This window comes from Oncorhynchus keta, chromosome 2, assembly GCF_023373465.1.
Source record: "Oncorhynchus keta strain PuntledgeMale-10-30-2019 chromosome 2, Oket_V2, whole genome shotgun sequence".
Lineage (NCBI taxonomy): Eukaryota > Metazoa > Chordata > Actinopteri > Salmoniformes > Salmonidae > Oncorhynchus > Oncorhynchus keta.
The window spans coordinates 42,757,052-42,782,451 of NC_068422.1; the positions used below are offsets into that span (position 1 = coordinate 42,757,052).

The 25,400-nt window shown below is 43.4% G+C and overlaps 1 protein-coding gene across 2 annotated transcripts in view; it reads right to left on the reverse strand.

Annotated features, from left to right (window-relative positions):
* The window catches only part of eno4 (enolase 4), a 36,617-nt gene extending 11,587 nt beyond the window's left edge, over positions 1 to 25,030 (reverse strand). The window contains exons 1-7 of one of the 2 annotated variants that reach the window (XM_052477005.1): positions 24,723 to 25,030; positions 24,047 to 24,082; positions 10,237 to 10,436; positions 3,953 to 4,089; positions 3,297 to 3,466; positions 2,691 to 2,822; positions 2,372 to 2,440 (exon numbers count right to left, since the gene is read on the reverse strand). In XM_052477005.1, coding sequence (XP_052332965.1) covers positions 2,372 to 2,440; positions 2,691 to 2,822; positions 3,297 to 3,466; positions 3,953 to 4,089; positions 10,237 to 10,436; positions 24,047 to 24,082; positions 24,723 to 24,962 — 984 coding nt within the window. In that variant the 5' untranslated portion in view covers positions 24,963 to 25,030. Of the gene's footprint in view, positions 1 to 2,371; positions 2,441 to 2,690; positions 2,823 to 3,296; positions 3,467 to 3,952; positions 4,090 to 10,236; positions 10,437 to 24,046; positions 24,176 to 24,722 lie in introns of both variants that reach the window. The other variant, XM_052477001.1, reaches the window with a different exon arrangement.
* Between the last annotated feature and the right edge of the window lie 370 nt (positions 25,031 to 25,400).

Below are 25,400 nucleotides of genomic sequence, written 5' to 3' on the forward strand. Positions count from 1 at the left end.
TGCCCAGGCGTTGTAGGGAGGTCATACAGGCACGTGGAGGCCACACACACTACTGAGCCTCATTTGGACTTGTTTTAAGGACATTACATCAAAGTTGGATCAGCCTGTAGTGTGGTTTTCCACTTTAATTTAGAGTGTGACTCCAAATCCAGACCTCCATGGCTTGATAAATTTGATTTCCATTGATAATTTTTGTGTGATTTTGTTGTCAGCACATTCAACTATGTAAAGAAAAAAGTAGTTAATAAGAATATTTCATTAATTCAGATAAAGGATGTGTTATTTTAGTGTTCCCTTTATCTTTTTGAGCAGTGTATCTGTGTGGTCCATCAGTCGAACAGTGAATTTCAAACACAGATTCAACCACAAAGACCAGGGAATGCTTTACAATGCCTCACAAAGCATTGTGCCCTGCTTTGTGAGGCATTGTAAAGCATTCCCTGGTCTTTGTGGTTGAATCTGTGTTTGAATCTGTGTTTGAAATTCACTGTTCGACTGATGGACCACACAGATAATTGTATGTGTGGGGTAAAGAGATGAAGAAGTCATTCAAAAATGTAAAAACTATTATTGCACATAGACTGAGTCCATGCAACTTATGTGACTTGTTTAGCAGTTTTACTCCTGAACTTATTTACAGTAGTCTTGCTAAGGCTTTGAAATGTCAGGTCTTCATTTTTAATGAATTAGTAAAAAAGGTTCAAATCATAATTCCACTTTGATATTATGGGGTATTGTGTGTAGGCCAGTGACATAAAATCTCAATTTAATCCATTTTCAATTCAGGCTGTAACACAACAAAAGTTGGAAAAAGTAACATTCAGATAACATATCTAAATTCAGCAAAAAAATAAACGTCCTGTCACTGTCAACTGCGTCTATTAACTTTGTTTGTTAACTTAACATGTGTAAATATTTCTATGAACATAACAAGATTCAACAACTGAGACATAAACTGAACAAGTTCCACAGACGTGACCAAATTGAATAATGTGTCCCTGAACAAAGGGGGGGGGGGTCAAAATCAAAAGTAACAGTCGGTATCTGGTGTGGCACCCGCTGCAATAAGTACCGCAGTGCATCTCCTCCTTATAGACTGCACCAGATTTGCCAGTTCTTGCTGTGAGATGTTACCCCACTCTTCCACCAAGGTACCTGCAAGTTCCCCGACATTTCTGGGGGGGATGGCGTGCTCAATGGGATTGAGATCTGGGCTCTTCACTGGCCATGGCAGAACATTGACATTCCTGCCTTGCAGGAAATCAAGTCCAGAACGAGCAGTATGGCTGGTGGCATTGTCATGCTGGAGGGTCATGTCAGGATGAGCCTGCAGGAAGGGTAACACATGAGGGAGGAGGATGTCTTCCCTGTAAAGCACAGTGTTGAGATTGCCTGCAATGACAATAATCTCAGTCCAATTATGCTGTGACACACCGCCCCAGACCATGACGGACCCTCCACCTCCAAATCGATCCTGCTCCAGAGTACAGGCCCCGGTGTAACGCTCAATCCTTCGACGATAAACGTGAATCCGACCATCACCCCTGGTGAGACAGAACCGCGACTCGTCAGTGGAGAGCATTTTTTGCCAGTCCTGTCTGGTCCAGCAATGGTGGGTTTGTGGCCATAGGCAATGTTGTTGCCGGTGATGTCTGGTGAGGACCTGCCTTACAACAGGCCTACAAGCCCTCAGTCCAGCCTCTCCGGGCAGTTGACGTTGCCATCCTGTACCTGTCACGCAGGTGTGATGTTCGGATGTACCGACCCTGCGCAGGTGTTGTCACATGTGGTCTGCCACTGCGAGGATGATCAGCTGTCTTTCCTGTCTCCCTGTAGCGCTGTCTTAGGCGTCTCACAGTACGGACATTGCAATTTATTGCCCGGGCCACATCTGCAGTCCTCATGCCTCCTTGCAGCATGCCTAAGACATGTTCACGCAGATGAGCAGGGACCCTGAGCATCTTTCTTTTGGTGTTTTTCAGAGTCAGTAGAAAGGCCTCCTTATAGTGTCCTTGACATTAATTGACCTTAATTGCCTTTCGTCTGTAAGCTGTTAGTGTCTTAACGACCATTCCACAGGTGCATGTTCATTAATTGTTTATGGTTCATGGGAAACCGTGTTTTAAACCCTTTACAATGAAGATCTGTGAAGTTATTTTCACAGATATTCACAGGGTCCTGAAAAAGGGATGTTTCTTTTTTTGCTGAGTTTATGTCCACCAAAATGTATTTGCTGTCTTTTATAGAAGGTAGAGTAAGAAAGACAACATGTACTGTAGACCCTGACTCAACTGTGAGTCATAAGACACAAATAGAGCCCTATACTGTACAGTAGAGCCAACATACAAATATCTGCCGCAATGTTCCTTACCCCTGTTTTTGAAGCAGCGTTCATTATTTTCATCATCTCCTTTTGAAGCTCAAGTACCATTGTAATGATCTGTTGGGGAAGTTCACAGGTTGTCTTCGATACATGTTTCGTTAAACTATGTAATACCAAAGCTTGGCAGAGAAAATGTGCTATGTTGAAAAACAATCAGGAACATTGGTTGACTTAACCTCGACACTCTCAAGACTAGTATTCAGTAAGTCCTGTATGGTCGTGTGCGGCATAGTTGGCAGAGCAAAATGTGTAATTTGAAATTGGAGAATAAAGGCTGAAAATATGTTGTGGTTGTGAGTGTCAATACTTGTTTCAGTCTTTGTCCAGCTTTAGGGATGACAATGACTTCCTCCAGTAAATTTAGTTTTCCTGGGGACATCTTGCCACAGCTCAACAAAGTTACCAAGGGCACAGGGATGTGCATCTCTTTTGGACACGGCTGTTGAAATAAAGAAAAAGCAAAGTAAAGCATTTGGTGTTTTACAAATGTGACCCGTTTCAAGAAGCGAGGTGTATGTCGCACGCCACTACTTCACAGGAGAGGCATTTTAACGTTTTTCTATTTTTTAAAAATGAAATGTTTTTTTTTGTTGCCAGAAATGCCTTCTGGAACATAAAAGACTTGGTGAGGTATTATTGAACACTAGTTACAGTAGCAGATTTTGGACATTATATGCCCAAGTCAAGAGAAGATGGTCAATATTATTACTCAGCACTTCTGACACTTTTAAAAAAACTACTGGCTACATGTTTTGTATGACAACTAGATGAAATAGCCTCCCTACACCCACATATACTGTATAGTATCTGGTATTGCCCTTAGGCCTATCATTCCTGATCAATGACCTATATCACATTGCATGGTGTGCTTGTGTGTGTGCAGGTATGTGTGTTGAAGGGGGGGCTCACTGACTTGTTGATTTCTCAGAGCTTTGATGTACTTGTACAGGGGGAGGCATTGCAGTAGAGCCCCAGTCTTGGCCACAGCCAAGGACACTGAACCAATGGCCATGCTGCCAGGCAGGACCAGCTCTGAGGGCTCTGGAGGTGGAATGGGCTTCTCTGTGCTGTTGCCTTTTTTACCTGGAAAACCAGAAATCATCTGCCTCAATGTTGTTACACAACTTGAGAGGAAGAAGAATATTCCCCAGTGACTGACTGAGAGGCCAGGCCTCCCACAGGGACTCTCTTACAACACTAGAGAGAGAGGAGGAGACGGTTTACCACAGGGGGACCACTAGGGAAATAAGAAAGAGAGCATTGCATTGGACCATTGTACCAGCGCTTCAACTAAGACTTCTCTATGGAGCCGGGACCTAATACTGGCAGAGCTCTTAAAATAACACCTCTCAATGTGTCTCCCAGGTGGAAACTTCAGTGTAACATTGAACCTGCACATAACCTCTGAGCACCAGTCCGTTTCTTTATGCATACTTAAAACATACACAGGGTTCCAATGCTGTATTTGATTGAGAACAAGCTAATGTTTTGAAAGAAAAGCATCCAGTGGTAATATGATGTGTGATGTCAGATTATCTGGCAGGCTGGCCCGGGGGAGAGGTTCGTTACCTTTGTCTCCACCCTTCTTGTCTTTGGGGGGTGCTGTGGGAGGGGATGGCTCAGGCACAGGCACACTAGGTGGCGGGTTCTCCTTCTCTCTGTTCCGAATGTCCTGGTCCTCCAGGTAGCGGGCCATGAAGTAATCACTGCCACACAAAACAAATACCACTTGGCCTTCAGCAGCTTAGAGTTATCAAAAGCAGCATGCATGACACTATGAGGTTGATCAGGGCAAGGGTTTATTTTACCCTTGGATGAGCCATTGTATAATAGGAGAAATGTCAGATATTGACCAAATAGGTACTGATGGAGAATGGAACACACTCCTTGTGTGACACCAGAGTTACCGAGTTACCAGAGTTAGCATTGTATTTGAGAGAGCACAGCAAACTATGTTCTGTCTCTGCTATTACAAAGCAATCATACATTGCTTAAATTATTTCTGAATTAGGTACAGAGTAAACAAGCTTGCTTGATTGGCTATGTAAAAACAAAGCACAGGGTCTTATTTTCAGTTTATACATTTTAAACGTGTAGGCTAATATTTTTGGAGGCTGTCATGTAAAGCTGGGAAGAACAACTGAAAAGTATCGACACCGACAAAACCAACCACCTATCGTGAACATTTTTCTAATAGTGTTCATTACGAAAAATAGCCTATTCTGCCAGACACCTGGTTGAAACAGCTCTTATTTGCTCCCCCTTCACAGTAAAATCCTGAAACAAGATTCTAAAGACTGTTGACATCTAGTGGGAACCTTATGAAGTGCAATATGACCCTATAGACACTGTATATTGGATAGGCAATGACTTGAAAAACTACAAACCTCAGATTTCCCACTTCCTGGTTGGATTTTTTCTCTGGTTTTTGCGTGCCATATGAGTTCTGTTATACTCACAGACATCATTCAAACAGTTTTAGAAACTTCTGAGTGTTTTCTATCCAAATATACTAATTATATGCATATTCTAGCGTTTGGGCCTGAGTAGCAGGCAGTTTACTCTGGGAACCTTATTCATCCAAGCTACTCAATACTACCCCCCAGTCCCAAAGAAGATTAAGAGGGTGTGAACGACTCTGAATAGGTGTAGACAAAAAATCAAATCAAATTCAAACTTTATTAGTCACATGCGCCGAATACAACATGTGTAGACCTTACCGTGTACATGTAGGTAGGGGTGAAGTGACTATGCATAGATAATAAACAGCAAGTAGCATCAGTGTAAAAAACAATGTAAATAGTCCGGTAGCCATTTGATTAATTGTTCAGCACTCTTATGGCTTGGGGGAAGAAGCTGTTAAGGAGCCTCTTGGACCTAGACTTGGTGCTCCGACACCGCTTGCCGTGTGGTAGCAGAGAAAACAGTCTTTGACTTGGGTGACTGGAATATTTGACAATTTTGGGGGCTTTCCTCTGACACCGCCTATTATATAGGTCCTGGATGGCAGGAAACTTGGACCCAGTGATGTACTGGGCCATACGCACTGCCCTCTGTAGTGCCTTACGGTCAGTTGCTGAGCAGTTACCATACCAGGCGGTGATGCAACCGGTCAGGATGCTATCGATGGTGCAGCTGTAGAACTTTTTGATGATCTGGGGACCCATGCCAAAACTTTTCAGTCTCCTGAGAGGGAAAAGGTGTTGTTGTGTCCTCTTCACGACTGTCTTGGTGTGTTTGAACAATGATAGTTCGTTGGTGATGTGGACACCAAGGAACATGAAACTCTGAACCAGCTCCACTACAGCCCCGTCGATATTAATGGGGGCCTGTTTGGCCCGCCTTTTCCTGTAGTCCACGATCAGCTCCTTTGACTTGCTCACATTTAGGGAGAGGTCTCTGACCTCCTCCCTATATGCTGCCTCATTGAAAGGTTGCTAGATTGAAAAGGTATAAATCTGTCATTCTGTCCCTGAACAAGGCAGTTCTTAGGCCGTTATTGTAAATGAGAATTTGTTCTTAAGTGACTTGCCTAGTTAAATAAAAAAACATTTGTATACAATAACATATGCAGTATTTCTCTATTAATGCTGGCAATACTTTGGAACAGACTTCCCAAATTAAATTCACTTGGAGCTGATTTCCTGGTGTTTTTAGTCTTTTATGTCCAACAATGAAAATTCAGAAAATGTTCCCCCCAAAAGATCAGGAGAACCCTGATATGCAGTATACAGTACATTCGGAAAGTATTTAGACAACTTGACTTTTTCCACATTTTCATACGTTACAACCTTATTCTAAAATGTATTATTTTTTCCCTCATCAATCTACATACAATACCCCATAATGACAAAGCGAAGACAGGTTTTTAGAATTTTTTTCAAAAAACAGAAATACCTTATTTACATACGTATTCAGACCCCTTGCTGTGAGACTCAACATTTTGCTGTTTCCATTGATCATCCTTGAGATGTTTCTACAACTTGATTGGAGTCCACCTGTGGTAAATTCATTTGATTGTAAATGATTTGGAAAGGCACGCACCTATCTATATAAGGTCCCACAGTTGACAGTGCATGTCAGAGCAAGAATCAAGCCATGAGGTGAAAGGAATTGTCCGTAGAGCTCCGAGACAAGATTGTGTCGAGCCACAGATCTTGGGAAGGGTACCAAAACATTTCTGCAGCATTGAAGGTCACCAAGAACACAGTGGCCTCCATCATTCTTAAATGGAAGAAGTTTGGTACCACCAAGACTCTTCCTAGAGCTGGCTGCCCGGTCAAACTGAGCAATCAGGGGAGAAGGGCTTTTGTCAAGGAGGTGACCAAGAACCCGATGGTCACTCTGACAGAGCTCCAGAGTTCCTCTGTGGAGATGGGAGAACCTTCCAGAAGGACAACCATATCTGCAGCATTCCACCAATCAGGCCTTTATGGTAGAGTGTCCAAACTGAAGCCACTCTTCAGTAAAAGACACATGACAGCCAGCTTGGAATTTGCCAAGATTGACCAGAGAAACAAGATTCTCTGCTTTGATGAAACCAAGATTGAAATTTTAGGCCTGAATGCCAAGCGTCACGTCTGGAGGAAACCTGAAAAGCCAGAGCCCAGACTTGAACAATAGATCTAACATCTCTGGAGACCTGAAAAATAGCTGTTCAGCGACGCTCCCCATCCAAACTGAAAGAGTTTGAGATGATCTGCAGAGAATAATTCCCAAAATCAGGTGTGCCAAGCTTGTAGCGTCATACCCAAGAATACTTGAGGTTGTAATCACTGCCAAAGGTGCTTCAACAAAGTACTGGTAAATGGTCTGAATAGTTATGTAAATGTGATATTTCATTTTTTATTTAAAAAGAAATACTTTTGCAAACATTGCTGAAAACTTGTTTTTGCTTTGTCATTATGGGTTATTGTGTATTGATTGATGAGGGTAAACAATGATTTAATCCATTTTAGAATAAGGCTGTAACGTAACAAAATGTGGAAGAAGTCAAGGGTTCTGAATACTTTCCAAATGCACTGTATACACTGAGTGTACAAAACATTAGGGACACCTGCTCTTTCCATGACATAGACTGACTGACCTGTTGGATCCAGGTTAAAGCTATGATCCCTTATTGATGTCACCCGTGTAGATGAAGGGGAGGAGACAGGTTAAAGAAGGATTTTTAAGCCTTGAGACAATTGAGACATGGATTGTTTATTTGTGCCATTCAGTGAATGAAGAACATTTATTTTAAGTGCCTTTGAACGGGGTATGGTAGTAGGTAGCAGGCACACCGGTTTGAGTGTGTCAAGAACTGCAATGTTGCTGGGCTTTTCACACTCAACATTTTGCAGTTGCAGTGTGTATCAAGAATGGTCACCACCCAAAGGACATCCAGCCAACATGACACAACTGTGGGAAGCCTTAGAGTCAACATGAACCAGCATCCCTGTGGAATGCTTTTGACACCTTGTAGAACATACCCCGACAAAGTTAGGCTGTTCTGAGGCCAAAAGGGGTTGCAACTCAATATTAGGAAGGTTTTTCTAATGTTTTGTACACTCAGTGTAAACCAAATCAATACTTTTTCAGAAACAACCCAGCTGAAATTTGTATGATTTCATGTTTGTGTCACTAATGCAATACCCTTTAGGCAAGGGTATCTAATTTGATATTGCAGCTCTGCCAAGAGGAGAGAACGACAGCAGTTCAGCAGAGGACAATAGCATGCAAGGCTTTGACATCTTGGCACAGTATGTGCCGGGGGCAGGGGTAAAGCTAAGCAGTGACCCCTCCTCCCTCTAACCTAGTGCCCTTGTGACTCCCCAGGGATGCCAATCTCTGTGAGATCATATTATGTGATCATTACAGCTTGGAGAAGTGCCATGCCTTTCAAATAATATAATATGCATGCACTGTTAGACAAGTATTGGCATTACAAGCTATGCCATCCAACTTGAGGAGAAAAATATGAAAAATATTCCTCTAAGACAACTGGAAGTAGCCTTTTTTTCAGTTAAGAACAAATTCTTATTTACAATGACAGCCTACACCAGCGAAACCCAGACGACGCAGGGCCAATTGTGCGCCGCCCTATGGGATCACAGCTGGTTGTGATACAGCCTGGAATCTAACCAGGGTGTCTGTAGTGACGCCTCTAGCACTGATGCAGTGCCTTAGACCGTTGCGTGACTTGGGTGGCATCAGGATTTGCTGGATGGAGATTCAAGTTCTTTATCATTTAATACATTTGTCTGGGAACATTTATCAGACATTTGATATATTTCACTAGGATTTAGCACAAGCTAGAACAGGCAAACCGGTTTAATTAATTTATTTCATTAATTTATTTTGATTGTTATTAATCTGTTGTTATTAATCTAGTTTTGTATTTTCTATAAAATAACTAGAATAATATAGCTAATTAACTAGAAGATACTCTTAAAATGTTGCAGCTGTGATATACTATTTAATTACATTAGATACAGGCCTCCCGGGTGGCGCAGTGGTTAAGGGCGCTGTACTGCAGCGCCAGCTGTGCCATCAGAGACTCTGGGTTTGCGCCCAGGCTCTGTCGTAACCGGCTGTGACCGGGAGGTCCATGGGGCAACGCACAATTGCCCTAGCGTCGTTAGGGAGGGCTTGGTCGGTAGGGATGTCCTTGTCTCATCGCGCACCAGTGACTCCTGTGGCGTGCCAGGCGCAGTGCACGCTTTTTCCTCCGGCACATTGGTGCGGCTGGCTTCCGGGTTGGATGCGTGCTGTGTTAAGAAGCAGTGCGGCTAGGTTGGGTTGTGTATCGGAGGACGCATGACTTTCAACCTTCGTCTCTCCCGAGCCCGTACGGGAGTTGTAGCGATGAGACAAGATAGTAGCTACTACAACAATTGGACACCACGAAATTGGGGAGAAAAAGGGGTAAAAAATATATTTTTTACATTAGATACACCAAATAGTAATGCTGCATTCAACCTATGATTGCTATGATTCATTCAACACTGACCTTGACTTAATTTAACCCTCCTGTTGTGTTCGTTTCATGTTAATTAAGGATGTGTTCCCGTTCCAAAATGACCGCCCCATTATAGTTGATTATAAATCCATAGTAATACATATATTATCACTTAATGTTGTGTTAGATCTTTTTATCAACTTAAGTTCTTGTGAACATTACAAGTTTTGAACTTCTATTAGCTATTTATAGCCTGTAGGCCTCATTGACCTGAGCTCATACAACTCATTTTTTGAGTAAAAAAAAGCATAATGTATGGATTATTTTGACTACAACAGATACTCAGTATGAAACATATTGTGCTATTTGTCACAGGTTCCCGTGGAGGTTGCCATTAAAGAGTGAGGTGTGTGTGCCGCTCAAACACACTTGCATGTGGGGGTCTGGGAGAGGAAGTGTGTCCATCTGATGAATGGGCATGTGCCTGAACTAAATTTTATACAGTATTTGTAGTCTCACTCGTTCATTTCTAATGACCGGTCCGGGAACACCGCTGGTGTACAAAAGTTAAATAAAACACCCAAAATGTTGTGAAAATCACCCAAATGTAGTTTGTGTGTTCAGGTTCCCTGAGTGGACAAAGTAATGGAACCTTAGGACAATCAATTTTCAAAACTTGTAAATCGGTTCAAATCTACAGCAGGAGGTTTATTATTAGACCTTGGGGTATTTCAGCAAGGTTGTTTTTATAGTTATTAGTTACATATCCAACCATGTAAAAAAATATATATTATTTCTGCACTCTGCGAATAATATCTGATAATCATTCATCACCAATATCTAGACTTTCAGTATTGACAACTACTGGTTTCACAAACATATCTGTGCACAGAGCTCTAGAGAGGATGCGTACCTAAGTATTTTATCCACTCCTGTCTGGTCGCAGGGATCAGAGCCCTTTAGGATTGTGTTCAGTGATTCATGGATCCAGTGGAGAGCGGCCATCACAGAATCCCTCCTCTTATCATTGTTGATATTGGTCACAACACTTGGGTCCTGGAAACTGTTGTCGAGGACCTCCCTGTGGCTTGATATCACCGCAGAACATGTTGTCTAAACACAAAGACAAGGGGGAGGAGGGTTTTAGCAAGAAAAAGCAGTGGGTGGACAATGTGAGGCAAAACCTACTATGACGCCTTTTAGAAGAATGATGATGCTGTCTGCTACATAATCTACTATAGTCCTAGGAATACCATGATACAGTGCCTTGAAAAAGTATTCATCCCCCTTGGTGTTTTTCCTAAGTTGTTGCATTACAACCTGTAATTAAAATAAATGTTATTTGGATTTCATGTAATGGGCATACAAAAAATAGTCCAAATTGGTGAAATTCTAAAAAATTACTTGTTTCAAAAAATTCTAAATAATACAAAATGTTAAAGTGGTGCATGCATATGTATTCACCCCTTTTGCTACAAAGCCCCTAAATAAGATCTGGTGTAACCAATTACCTTCAGAAGACACATAATTAGTTAAATAAAGTCCACCTGTGTGCAATCTAAGTGTCACATGATCTGTCAAATGATCTCAGTGTATATATACACCTGTTCTGAAAGGCCCCAGAGTCTGCAAAACCACTAAGCAAGGGGCACCACCAATCAAGCGGCACCACGAAGACCAAGGAGCTCTCCAAACAGGTCAGGGACAAAGTTGTGGAGAAGTACAGATCAAGGTTGGGTTGTAAAAAAATATCAGAAACTTTGAACATCCCACGGGGCACCATTAAATCCATTATTAAAAAATTGAAAGAATATGGCATCACAACAAACCTTCCAAGACGTCCACCAAAACTCATGGACCAGGCAAGGACGGCGGTAATCATAGAGGCAACAAAGAGACCAAAGATAACCCTGAAGGAGCTGCAAAGCTCCACAGCGGAGATTGGAGTATCTGTCCATAGGCCCAATTTAAGCCGGACACTCCACAGAGTGGCCAGAAAAAAAGCCATTACTTATAGACAAAATAAGCAAACACGTTTGACGCATGGTGGTGGCAGCATCATGCTGTTGGGATGTTTTTCCATCGGCAGGGACTGGGAAACTGGTCAGAATTGAAGGAATGATGGATGATGCTAAATACAGGGAAATTCTTGAGGGAAACCTGTTTCAGCCTTCCAGAGATTGGGACGGAGGTTCACCTTCCAGCAGGACAATGACCCTAAGCATACTGCTAAAGCAACACTTGAATGGTTTAAGGGGAGACATTTAAATGTCTTGGAATGGCCTAGTCAAAGCCCAGACCTCAATCCAATTGAGAATCTGTGGTATGACTTAAAGATTGCTGTACACCAGCAGAACCCATTCAACTTGAAGGAGCTGGAGCAGTTTTGCCCTGAAGAATGGGCAAAAATACCAATGGTATTAATGTCACCTTTATTTAAACAGGTAGGCCAATTGAGAACAAGTTATCATTTACAACTGCGACCTGGCCAAGATAAAGCATAGCAGTGCGACAAAAACATCAACACAGAGTTACACATAAACAAAAGTACAGTCAATAACACAAAAGAAAATAAAAATCTATGTACAGTGTGTGCAAATGAAGAAGAGTAGGGAGGTAGTCAATAAATAGGCTATAGAGGCGAAATAATTACAATTTAGCATTAATACTGGAGTGAAATATGTGCAGATGATGATGTGCAAGAAGAGATACCGGGGTGCAAAAGAGCAAGAGGGTAAGTAATAATATGGGGATGAGGTAGTCGGGTGTGCTATTTACAGATTGGCTGTGTACAGGTACAGTGATCGATAAGCTGCTCTGACAGCTGATGCTTAAAGTGATGCTGATGCTTAAAGATCGATAACATCCCAACATATAAGACCCTAGTTTCAGAGATTTTTGCAATTCGTCCCAGTCATTGGCAGCAGAGAACTGGAAGGAAAGGCGACCAAAGTAAGTGTTGGCTTTGGGGATGACCAATGCAATATACCTTCTAGAATTGGTGCTACGGGTGGGTGTTGCTATGGTGACCAGTGAGCTGAGATAAGGCGGGGCTTTACCTATCAAATACTTATAGATTACCTGGAGCCAGTGGGTTTGGCAACGGATATGTAGTGAGGGCAGCCAACGAGAGAATAGAGGTCGCAGTGGTGGGTAGTATATGGGGCTTTGGTGACAAAACGGATGGCACTGTGATAGACTACATCCAGTTTGCTGAGTAGAGTGTGGGGGGCTATTTTGTAAATTACATCGCCGAAGTCGAGGATCGGTAGGATAGTCAGTTTTATGAGTGTATGTTTGGCAGCATGAGTGAAGGAGGCTTTGTTGCGAAATAAGAAGCCGATTCTATATTTCATTTGGGATTGGAGATGCTTAATGTGAGTCTAGAAGGAGAGTTTACAGTCTAACCAGACACCTAGGTATTTGCAGTTGTCCACATATTCTAGGTCAGAACCATCCAGAGTAGTGACGCTAGCCGGGCGGGAGGGTGCGGGCAGCAATCGGTTGAAGAGCATGCACTTTAGTTTAGGCCACGGAAGGAGTGTTGTATGGCGTTGAAACTCGTTTGGAGGTTTGTTAGCACAGTGTCCAAAGAAGGACCAGATGTATACAGAATGGTGTCGTCTGCGTAGAGGTGGATCAGAGAATCACCCGCAGAGAGAGCGGCATCATTGATATATACAGAGAAAAGAGTCAGCCCGAGAATTGAGCTCTGTGGCACCCCCATAGAAACTGCCAGAGGTCCGGACAACAGGCCTTCCGATTTGACACACTGAACTGTCTGAGAAGTAGTTGGTGAACCAGGCGAGGCAGTCTTTTGACAACCAAGGCTATTGAGTCTGCCGATAAGAATGAGGTGATTGACAGAGTCAAAAGCCTTGGCCAGATCGATGAAGACGGCTGCACAGTACTGTCTTTTATCGATGGCGGTTATGATATCGTTTAGGACCTTGAGCGTGGCTGAGGTGCGCCCATGACCAGCTCGGAAACCAGATTGCATAGTGGAGAAGGTACGGTGGGATTCGAAATGGTCTGATCTGATCTGTTTATTAACTTGGCTTTCGAAGATTTTAGAAAGGCAAGGCAGGATGGATATATGTCTATAAAAGTTTGGGTCTAAGGTGTCTCCCCCTTTGAAGAGGGGGATGACCGCGGCAGGTTTCCAATCTTTGGGGATCCCAGATGATACGAAAGAGAGGTTGAATAGGCTAATAATATGGGTTGCAACAATTTTGGCGTATCATTTTAGAAAGAGAGGGTCCAGATTGTCTAGCCCAGCTGATTTGTAGGGATCCAGATTTTGCAGCTATTTCAGAACATCAGCTGTTTGGATTTGGGTCAAGGAGAAGGGGGGAGGGGTGGTAAGTTGCTGCAAGGGGTGCTGAGGTGTTGGTCGGGGTAGGTGGAAAGCATGGCCAGTCGTGGAAAAATGCTTATTGAAATTATCGATTATCGGGGCTATTCGATGCTAATGCAGAACCCCACAGGATGTTTTTGTGTGCTGGTCAAGGGCAGTCAAGTCTGAGGTGAACCAAGGGCTATATATGTTCTTAGTTCTACATTTTTTGAATGAGGAATGCTTATTTAAGATGGAGAGGAAAGCACTTTTGAAGAGCAACCAGGCATCCTCTTCTGATGGGATGAGGTCAATATCCTTCCAAGATACCCGAGCCAGGTTGGTTAGAAAGGCCTGCTCGCTGAAGTGTTTTAGGGAGTGTTTGACAGTGATGAGGGGTGATCGTTTGACCGCGGGACCCATTACGCCCGCAGGCAATGGGGCAGTGATCGCTGAGATCGTGGAGACAGCAGAGGTGTATTTAGAGGGCAGGTTGGTCAGGATGATATCTAAGAGGGTGCCCATGGTTACGGATTTTGGGTTGAACCTGGTGTGTTCCTTGATCATTTGTGTGAGATGAGGGCATCTAGCTTAGATTGTAGGACGGCTGGGGTGTTAAGAAAGACCCAGTTTAGGTCACCTAACAGTACGAACTCTGAAGATAGATGGGGAGTGATCAATTCACATATGGTGTCCAGGGCACAGCTGGGGGCTGAAGGGGTCTATAACAAGCGGCAATGGTGAGAGACTTGTTTCTGGAAAGGTGGATTTTTAAAAGAAGAAACTAGAATTGCTTGGGCACAGACCTGGATAGTATGACAGAACTATGCAGGCTATCTCTGCAGTAGATTGCAACTCCACCCCCTTTGGCAGTTCTATCTTGTCTGAAAATGTTATAGTTATGGATGGAAATTTCAGGATTTTTGGTGGCCTTCCTAAGCCAGGATTCAGACACAGCTAGGACATCCGGGTTGGCGGAGTGTGCTAAAGCAGTGAATAAAACACATTTAGGGAGGAGTCTTCTAACGTTAACATGCATGAAACCAATGCTTTTACAGTTATAGAAGTCAACAAATGAGAGCGTCTGGAGAATGGGAGTGATGCTGAGGGTTGGAAGGCCTGGGTTAACCTCTACATCACCAGAAGAACAGAAAAGGAGTAGGATAAGAGTATGGCTAAAGGCTAAAAGAACTGATCGTCTAGTGCGTTCGTAACAGAGAGTTCCGTTAGCAGACAGGGGCTAGCAGCAGGCTAGCAGATGGGCCTCAGGGGGATGTCGCAACGGGGGAGCCTGTTGAAACCCCCTCGGATGGTTACGTCGGCAGACCAGTCATGATGGATCGACGGGGCTCCGTGTCGGCAGAAAAGGGTCCAGGCCAATTGGCAAAAGAGGTAATTGAAGCCCAGGAATTGCTTGATAGATCTCTTCGGCTAGCCGGGAGATGGGCCTAGATTCGAGGCTAGCTCCAGGCTAACTGGTGCTTGCTTCGGGACAGAGACATTAGCCAGGAGTAGCCACTCGGATAGCAGCTAGCTAACTGCGATGATTCGGGGGAGTAAAGGTTCAGAGCTTGCGGTAGGAATCTGGCGATATGGTGGAGAAAAGCAGTCCGATATGCTCTGGGTTGATATCGTACTGTGCAGGCTGGCAGGAGTTTACCGGGCTGAAGCTGGCAGATGTCCCAGTTAACGGTGATGGCAAACTAGCAGTGGCTAAATGACGACTAGCTAGTAGCTAGTCAGCTTGCTAGCTTCTGAAGGGGGTTACGGTTCTAAAGTATAAAAAAATTGCAGATCTATACCGCATTGGGTGAGGCGGGTTGCAGTCCGTAGAAGGAAAAATTTGAAGAAAAATATATACGAAATATATACAAAGAAAGAAACAATATATACAAGGGACGGGACAAGACATACCCCAATAGACTTGCAGCTGTAATTGCTGAAAAAGGTGGCTCTACAAAGTATTGACTTTGGGGGGGTGAATGGTTATGCACTCTCAAGTTCTTCATTTTTTTGTCTTATTTCTTGTTTGTTTCACAATAAAACATATTTTGCATCTTCAAAGTGGTAGGCATGTTGTGTAAATCAAATGATACCAGCCCCCCAAAATCTATTTTAATTCCAGGTTGTAAGGCAACAAAATAGGTTGAATGCCAAGAAGGGTGAATACTCCTCGCAAGCCACCGTATACAGTAATGGTCTGTAACAAGTTTTACCATAATAAACAGAGACTTTACTCAATCCTTGTGTGAACATCACATGGAAACCATAAAGTTCTGAATGTCACTTCCATAGAGATATCCCCCCAAAATTTGACTATGGTCACACCTCCAATACCAACAAATTATATCATGTGGGGGGGAATTCCGACCCGAGTTAAGTGTGCATAAATGGAACATAATTCACCTTTTATGCACTTTTATCTCTATGCATATTCTGACCTTGAGTTTAAGCATGAGAAAAGCATGCTATCACCATCATATATCATTCATTTGGGGTGGAGAGCAAAGAAATGTGTGGCGGAGGTGTCTACAGATACGCCATAATCTGACCTTGATTTTAGTCCCTCATAATGCCTCCACCTTTACACAATGAATAAGGTCGAGCAACCTGTCAGTTCCAAGTGGAACAACATCTACTTCATTTTTTAATTTAGAAAGAACACCATTCTCCATGAACTGTAATTTACAAATTGATAACAGCTCTTGATAAGAGCTAGGTAAATGAGTAAACCGTTTGGATAATGGGATTGTAAATATAAATGACAATTGTTTTAGATCTATTTTAGGCCTATCTTATGATAGCTGGAAACAAATGTGAAACCAGTCATATAGCAGCCAACTGAAGCATATCAACATATTACCTTTTGCACAGTGAATTGTATGAAATGCTGGACTTGTAACTTGCAAAGCTGAAATTTAGAGACACAAGCTATAGGCTTCTGTAACCATGCGCAAATGACCGTATAGCGCCAAACCTACCGAGTTTATTTATAATTTCTAGAATGTTTAAATTATATGCCCAGACCTTTTACTGTATGCTTTACAATTTGTATTGTGTTAAATATGAACCACTATCGGTAGCCACCGTCAGTTCTACCCACATACATTTATAACTGTCACTTTAGTGTTAGTTTCCTTACATTTTGCATCATTCCATTACATCGTTAGTTTACCTTTCTTTCCTCTGTTACGTTTGTGTGGTAGTTCCTGAGGATCGCTAGCAACATATTAGACTAACATATTACAAATTGTGCAATAATTTGGGACATGTAGCCTATTTGAATCATTATAAAACGCAGACCATACATAGCAGTTTAAACCTGCAGCCTGGGGTACTCAATTCACAACGACTGGACTATTATCATCACAGTTCCGTGATTAGGCAGGATTATTAGGGTAGATTTATAGGACTACTGTTCAAGCTCTCTTGTACACTTTTATCACCGTCCAATATTTCATGGATTTAACTGTTTAAAATGTGGCAACTTTCAGGATGAATCGAAACACCGTTTTTTGATTCACCAATTTATTTTGTGCATAAAGGCTGTCCAAACCTGTTTTTTTTATTATTATTCATAAATACTTTCCTAACCCTAAATAATATAGATCAGAGTATTTTTAAATCTACCAGTTGGTGCTGAAAAGGAGACGAATATGAGTGTATTTACGGATTCATGGCTTTTCCTAATATGATCCCTAAAATTCTGAACTGTTCTCTCCATATACTCTAGTGAGTCTTTCGGGAAAAAAAGTTCTAATTAAAAGCTACACCAAATTTAAAGGGACGGCTTTAGATAAATGTACTGAAAACCCTATTGAATGAAAACTCCATGAGAACATCTGTTGTCCGGTAAGCGGGTAAGAGTTTTCAGCAGTTCAATTACATTTATACAGCATGTGCAAGGGAACCACACCTGCAAAGCCCTTTACACACACCTACACAAGGGTAAGTCTGAATACCAACTACTAAGAAGTATGAAGGAAAGGCACATGAAAGGCATACATTTCCTAAGTCTGAATCGGGCCCAATGTCAACAAACAGATTTGTTTTGGTTCGATTAGGGGGAAAAGATTTAGAAATTTAACCAGAGTGTCACAGTGTAATAAGTCAAACAAAACAGCATCCGTCAAAAGCATTGCACCCTGACTGAGTTAACATGGCTCAAGGTGTGAAACAATTCAAATGTTGCACTGAGGGAAAACAGTGAAATAAAGGTTTGTTTGGATTTGTGCCTCCCTCTGCCTCGGCTGCCATCTTAGAGTGGTCCCAGACTGTGATGAGCACTGAGGCAGGCAGCGCTAACACAGGCACCTCCCACTGACCTGAAGCCAGCAGCATAGTTAGAAGGTGAAATATCTGAGTTAATTATCCACTCTCTTCTTACTCTCTCTCTCTCCCTTTAGGTTCAACCACTAGCCTCGCTGTTCCCTGTCATGGCAGACTACCATCAGCCATCTCATGGTATCTGCCAAGTGGGCATGGTAATAATCCAAGAGCATCACTCTAAAGGCTGCTAAATCCACTACTCTGTCCCTTGGGCCGAATAATTTCTCTGTCGACTGTGAGAGAGGTTTCCTGTGTCGAATCTATACTGAACAAAAATATAAACACAACATGTAAAGTGTTGGTCCCATGAGCTAAAATAAAAGATCGCAGAAATGTCCCATACATATTTCTCTCAAATGTTGACTTACTCCCTCACTAACTTTAAGCATCAGCTGTCAGAGCAGCTCACAGATCACTGCACCTGTACATAGCCCATCTGTAAATAGCCCATCCAACTACCTCACCCCCATACTGTTATTTATTTTGCTCCTTTGCACCCCAGTATCTCTACTTGCACATTCATCTTCTGCACACCTATCACTCCAGTGTTTAATTGCTGTATTGTAATTATTTCGCCACTATGGTCTATTTATTACCTACCGCCCTTATCCTACCTCATTTGCACACACTGTATATAGACCTTTTCATTTGTATTATTGACTGTATGTTTGTTTATTCCATGTGTAACTCTGTTTTGTTGTTTGTGTCGCTTTGCTTTATCTTGGCCAGGTCGCAGTTGTAAATGAGAACTTGTTCTCAACTAGCCTACCTGGTTAAATGAAGGTGAAATAAAAAAATAATTTAAAAAAGTGTGCAATTGGCATGCTGACTGCAGGAATGTCCAACAGAGCTGTTTTCAGGTAATTGAATGTTAATTTCTCTACCATAAGCCGCATTCAACATTGTTTTAGAGAAATTGTCAGTTCATCAAACCGGCCTCACAATAGCAGACCACGTGTAACCACGCCAGCCCAAGGATCGTCTGAGGGGGAAGGGGGTGCTGAGGAGTATTTCTGTCTGTAATAAAGCTATTTTGTGGAGAAAAACTACTTTTGAATGGCTGAGGCTGGCTCCCCAGTGGATGGGCCTATGCCCTCCCAGGCCCACCTGGCTGCACCCCCTGCCCAGTCATGTGAAATCAATAGATTAGGGCCTCATTTATTTATTTAAATTGACTTATTTCCTTCTATGAACTGTAACTCAGTAAAATATTTGATATTGTTCAGTGTAAAACTGCTGGCCTCAGCACAGTCAGATGTAAATGAATGCCCAGGCGTTGTAGAAGCGACTGTTTAGTAAAAACTGATAGTTCATGATTATGTTTCTTTGCCCAGACTAAAATACTGAAAAACTGAAATGACAAGGGGCAGTGGTTGTCCTCTGATGACTACCCTCCAAGCCTGCACGTTTCCCCAGCTGCATCTTCACATTAGATCTCCTTGAATGGCTGAAGAGCCCATATACTGTCATGTCAAACATGACCATACTGGTAATTCCAGTTGAAAACCTTATGAGTCAACAATGCCCCACTTGATAGCAACAAATACATTTGATTGAATATCCATAATATGACAGATGAAAAAACTTTCTGGAATTGTGCTAGAAATTAGGTTACATTACGAACCTACTGCCAGTGGTGTAAAGTACTTAAGTAAAAAATATTTGGAACTACTACTACTGCTAGGGACTCTCCTGGAAGAAGCTAGCTAGCTTACAAAGAATAACAACAAAAAATATCTAGTTAACAGAAGAAAGGAAGACAAAATAAGGACAAAAGAAGGACAGAAGAAAAAGGAAAAGAAAGAGGACAACAAAGTGAAACAGTCAGCACTTCTATTGCAACTTCGTATTTCGTCGTCCTAACGTAGTCTACACTGCTATCTGCCCAGCAGCTAGCCAGCTAGCAAACGTCCACCGTCTACCGAATAGCAGCACTGTAGAAACTATTACACTCAACTGAACCACTTGATTAGTGTAGTGTTAGCTACATAGTTGTCTTTGCTGTCTTCGTATCCAAGATAATTGTGTAGTTTAGAGCGTGTAGTCTTAGAGTGATTATCTTAATTTACCGAGGTTAGCTAGCCAGCTATTTGTCGTCCTTAACGTAGGAGACACTGCTAGCTAGCCAACAGCTAGCCAACGTCTACTGAATAGAACTTCCGCACTCAACAACCCGGTCGCATTCCGCTTCGCTCCACAGGTAGTATCACATTTTCATTTCATTTCATTACAGCACAACGGTTTGATTTGTTTGATCGTAGCTAGCTACATAGCTAGCTACATAGCCGTCTGTGTATCAAAGATAATTGTGTAGTCGAGAGCGATTTTCTAGGTTAGCTAGCCAGCTATTGTCGTTCTTTTAACGCAACGTAACGTAATCAACACTGCTCGCTAGCCAGCTAGCCCCCGAATAGCAGCACTGTAGAAACTATTACACTCAACGGAACGACTTGATTAGTGTAGTGTCAACAACGCAGCCACTGCCAGCTAGCCTACAAAGTCAACAACGCAGCCACTGCCAGCTAGCCTACTTCAGCAGTACTGTATCATTTTAATCATTTTAGTCAATAAGATTCTTGCTACGTAAGCTTAACTTTCTGAACATTCGAGACGTGTAGTCCACTTGTCATTCCAATCTCCTTGCATTAGCGTAGCCTCTTCTGTAGCCTGTCAACTATGTGTCTGTCTATCCCTGTTCTCTCCTCTCTTTCTCCCCTTACCCATCTGTCTATCGCCTCCTTTGAATTTCATGCTGTCACAGTTACCAGCCCTTTCAAGCTTAACATCCTTATCATTTATCGCCCTCCAGGTCCCCTCGGAGAGTTCATCAATGAGCTTGATGCCTTGATAAGCTCCTTTCCTGAGGACGGCTCACCTCTCACAGTTCTGGGCGACTTTAACCTCCCCACGTCTACCTTTGACTCATTCCTCTCTGCCTCCTTCTTTCCACTCCTCTCCTCTTTTGACCTCACCCTCTCACCTTCCCCCCCTACTCACAAGGCAGGCAATATGCTCGACCTCATCTTTACTAGATGCTGTTCTTCCACTAACCTCATTGCAACTCCCCTCCAAGTCTCCGACCACTACCTTGTATCATTTTCCCTCTCGCTCTCATCCAACACTTCCCACACTGCCCCTACTCGGATGGTATCGCGCCGTCCCAACCTTCGCTCTCACTCCCCCGCTACTCTCTCCTCTTCCATCCTATCATCTCTTCCCTCTGCTCAAACCTTCTCCAACCTATCTCCTGATTCTGCCTCCTCAACCCTCCTCTCCTCCCTTTCTGCATCCTTTGACTCTCTATGTCCCCTATCCTCCAGGCCGGCTCGGTCCTCCCCTCCCGCTCCGTGGCTCGACGACTCATTGCGAGCTCACAGAACAGGGCTCCGGGCAGCCGAGCGGAAATGGAGGAAAACTCGCCTCCCTGCGGACCTGGCAACCTTTCACTCCCTCCTCTCTACATTTTCCTCCTCTGTCTCTGCTGCTAAAGCCACTTTCTACCACTCTAAATTCCAAGCATCTGCCTCTAACCCTAGGAAGCTCTTTGCCACCTTCTCCTCCCTCCTGAATCCTCCTCCCCCCTCCTCCCTCTCTGCAGGTGACTTCGTCAACCATTTTGAAAAGAAGGTCGACGACATCCGATCCTCGTTTGCTAAGTCAAATAACACCGCTGGTTCTGCTCACACTGCCCTACCCTGTGCTCTGACCTCTTTCTCCCCTCACTCTCCAAATGAAATCTTGCGTCTTGTGACGGCCGGCCGCCCAACAACCTGCCCGCTTGACCCTATCCCCTCCTCTCTTCTCCAGACCATTTCCGGAGACCTTCTCCCTTACCTCACCTCGCTCATCAACTCATCCCTGACCGCTGGCTACGTCCCTTCCGTCTTCAAGAGAGCGAGAGTTGCACCCCTTCTGAAAAAACCTACACTCGATCCCTCCGATGTCAACAACTACAGACCAGTATCCCTTCTTTCTTTTCTCTCCAAAACTTTTGAACGTGCCGTCCTTGGCCAGCTCTCCCGCTATCTCTCTCAGAATGACCTTCTTGATCCAAATCAGTCAGGTTTCAAGACTAGTCATTCAACTGAGACTGCTCTTCTCTGTATCACGGAGGCGCTCCGCACCGCTAAAGCTAACTCTCTCTCCTCTGCTCTCATCCTTCTAGACCTATCGGCTGCCTTCGATACTGTGAACCATCAGATCCTCCTCTCCACCCTCTCCGAGTTGGGCATCTCCGGCGCGGCCCACGCTTGGATTGCGTCCTACCTGACAGGTCGCTCCTACCAGGTGGCGTGGCGAGAATCTGTCTCCTCACCACGCGCTCTCACCACTGGTGTCCCCCAGGGCTCTGTTCTAGGCCCTCTCCTATTCTCGCTATACACCAAGTCACTTGGCTCTGTCATAACCTCACATGGTCTCTCCTATCATTGCTATGCAGACGACACACAATTAATCTTCTCCTTTCCCCCTTCTGATGACCAGGTGGCGAATCGCATCTCTGCATGTCTGGCAGACATATCAGTGTGGATGACGGATCACCACCTCAAGCTGAACCTCGGCAAGACGGAGCTGCTCTTCCTCCCGGGGAAGGACTGCCCGTTCCATGATCTCGCCATCACGGTTGACAACTCCATTGTGTCCTCCTCCCAGAGCGCTAAGAACCTTGGCGTGATCCTGGACAACACCCTGTCGTTCTCAACTAACATCAAGGCGGTGGCCCGTTCCTGTAGGTTCATGCTCTACAACATCCGCAGAGTACGACCCTGCCTCACACAGGAAGCGGCGCAGGTCCTAATCCAGGCACTTGTCATCTCCCATCTGGATTACTGCAACTCGCTGTTGGCTGGGCTCCCTGCCTGTGCCATTAAACCCCTACAACTCATCCAGAACGCCGCAGCCCGTCTGGTGTTCAACCTTCCCAAGTTCTCTCACGTCACCCCGCTCCTCCGCTCTCTCCACTGGCTTCCAGTTGAAGCTCGCATCCGCTACAAGACCATGGTGCTTGCCTACGGAGCTGTGAGGGGAACAGCACCTCAGTACCTCCAGGCTCTGATCAGGCCCTACACCCAAACAAGGGCAATGCGTTCATCCACCTCTGGCCTGCTCGCCTCCCTACCACTGAGGAAGTACAGTTCCCGCTCAGCCCAGTCAAAACTGTTCGCTGCTCTGGCCCCCCAATGGTGGAACAAACTCCCTCACGACGCCAGGACAGCGGAGTCAATCACCACCTTCCGGAGACACCTGAAACCCCACCTCTTTAAGGAATACCTAGGATAGGATAAAGTAATCCTTCTCACCCCCCTTAAAAGATTTAGATGCACTATTGTAAAGTGGCTGTTCCACTGGATGTCATAAGGTGAATGCACCAATTTGTAAGTCGCTCTGGATAAGAGCGTCTGCTAAATGACTTAAATGTAATGTAAATGTACTACTTGGGAGGGTATCTGTACTTTACTATTTACATTTTTGACTACTTTTACTTTGACTTCACTACATTCCTAATGCCAATGATGTCATTTTTACTCCATACATTTTCCCTGACACCCAAAAGTACTCATTACATTTTGAATGCTTAAAATTATCTGGCTGATTGACTAAACACATGCTTCATTTGTAAATTATGTCTGAGTGTTGGAGCATGCCTAGAAACTAAAAACTAGAAAATGGTGCCATCTGGTTTGCTTAATATAAGGAATTTGAAATGATTTATACTTTTACTTTTTACTTAAGTATATTACGTTTGAAACTTAAGTATATTTAAAACCAAATACTTTTAGACTTTTACTAAGTAGGATTTTACTGGGTTACTTTCACTTTTACCCGAGTCATTTTCTATTAAGGTATCTTTACTTTTACTCGTGTATGATGATTGGGTACTTTTCCCCCCACTGCCTATTGCAACCTCTACATATATTGATCACAGATTTGGCTATATGAATTGAACATTTGGGAAGTGAGTGGGCTACGTCAATTACCAACAAGGAGAATATGCACAAAACTGAAAAGAACCTGGTACAAGGAAAATGGAGCTCGCTAGCTAGCTTGCTCATGAACTTACCTTTTCTTCGTTTTTGATGATGCAGAGGACCTGTGCCTGGAGGGATAGTTGACCCTTTCCATCATAAATTTCTTTCCCCAATAGTCTGCTTATCACAGGTGGCGATGACAATTTTGAGAAGTAATTTGCCTAGAACATTTCATAAAACTTTTAATAATCACAGCAGAAAGAAACAACAACCAGGGTATTGGGACCACACCAGCCGGTGCACTGCAGTGCCACAGCCCAGCAGGATTACTGATTCAATTAGGCCTAAACAAGGGCATGATTTGGTCATCAGTGCTCAGTAACACTAGTGCTCGACTTGAGCCAAAACTAGCTAACGTTAGATAGCAGTTTTTTGTTTACATGGTAGTAAGCTAAGACTAAATAACGTTCCCCTTGAGTCAGCTACAGAAGCTAATTTAGCCAACTAAACTCAACTCCACGATTTACGATGGAGTTGTGCAGCCACTACTAGGGAGGACTGGAGTTTAGACAGTACATACAATTTATTTTTTATTTAAAAAGAAAAATTCAAACGAATTTCAGCACCCAAATACTTGCCCGCATTTACACATGACTTCTGGCTCCAGTAAGTTAGCTGATTAACTTAACATTGGCTTAGCAAATTAGCTAGATAGAAAGCATGATAATATCAGCAGTTAAGGAATCAATGAATCATTGTCAATCATACCAGGTAACCATAAATATCCTCGGGCTTATCAAAGAACATGTCGTTCAGGACACCCTCCATCTTCTGTGGGACGCCGTTTGCCCTATAATATTCTGCAGCTTTAATTTTTAAATCATAAAACTCCTGCTCTTCTTTGGAGACACGGCTGTTACAATTTATAAAGCCTTTATAAGACATAGCTATAACGTTCTGCCGGAGTGTTTGTAGAGAAAATAAGGCTTGTATTCGCAGTCGCCACATCCAGAGAAACGAGCTACCGACAGTACTGCAGCCACTGCTACTGTTCACTTACATAGCTACTACACCAAGCAAACTGTCAACAGAGCCGTGTCTTTGTGTACAATACTGGTCGCTTAGCAACTTAAATGTGACATAACTTACTACATTGAATTATATCATTTAAATGTTTCATCAGAGAGAAAAGAACGTAACACGATCGTTAGGAAACATATCTGGTTACATTTTCATCTATAACCTGAACTATGAATATGTGGAGAGAAATCGCTGGTGGGCATTTAAGCCCGGAACAGCGCCTGACAGGCAGCTTTGTATTCCAGGCTGCGTGCTGCCCCAAGACAAGCCGAGGAATAACGAGTCAAGGAACAATGCGCTATCAAACCACAAACAGACATAATCCTGAAGCCTAGAGGGGGAAAAATAGTTAGCTAACATATTTCT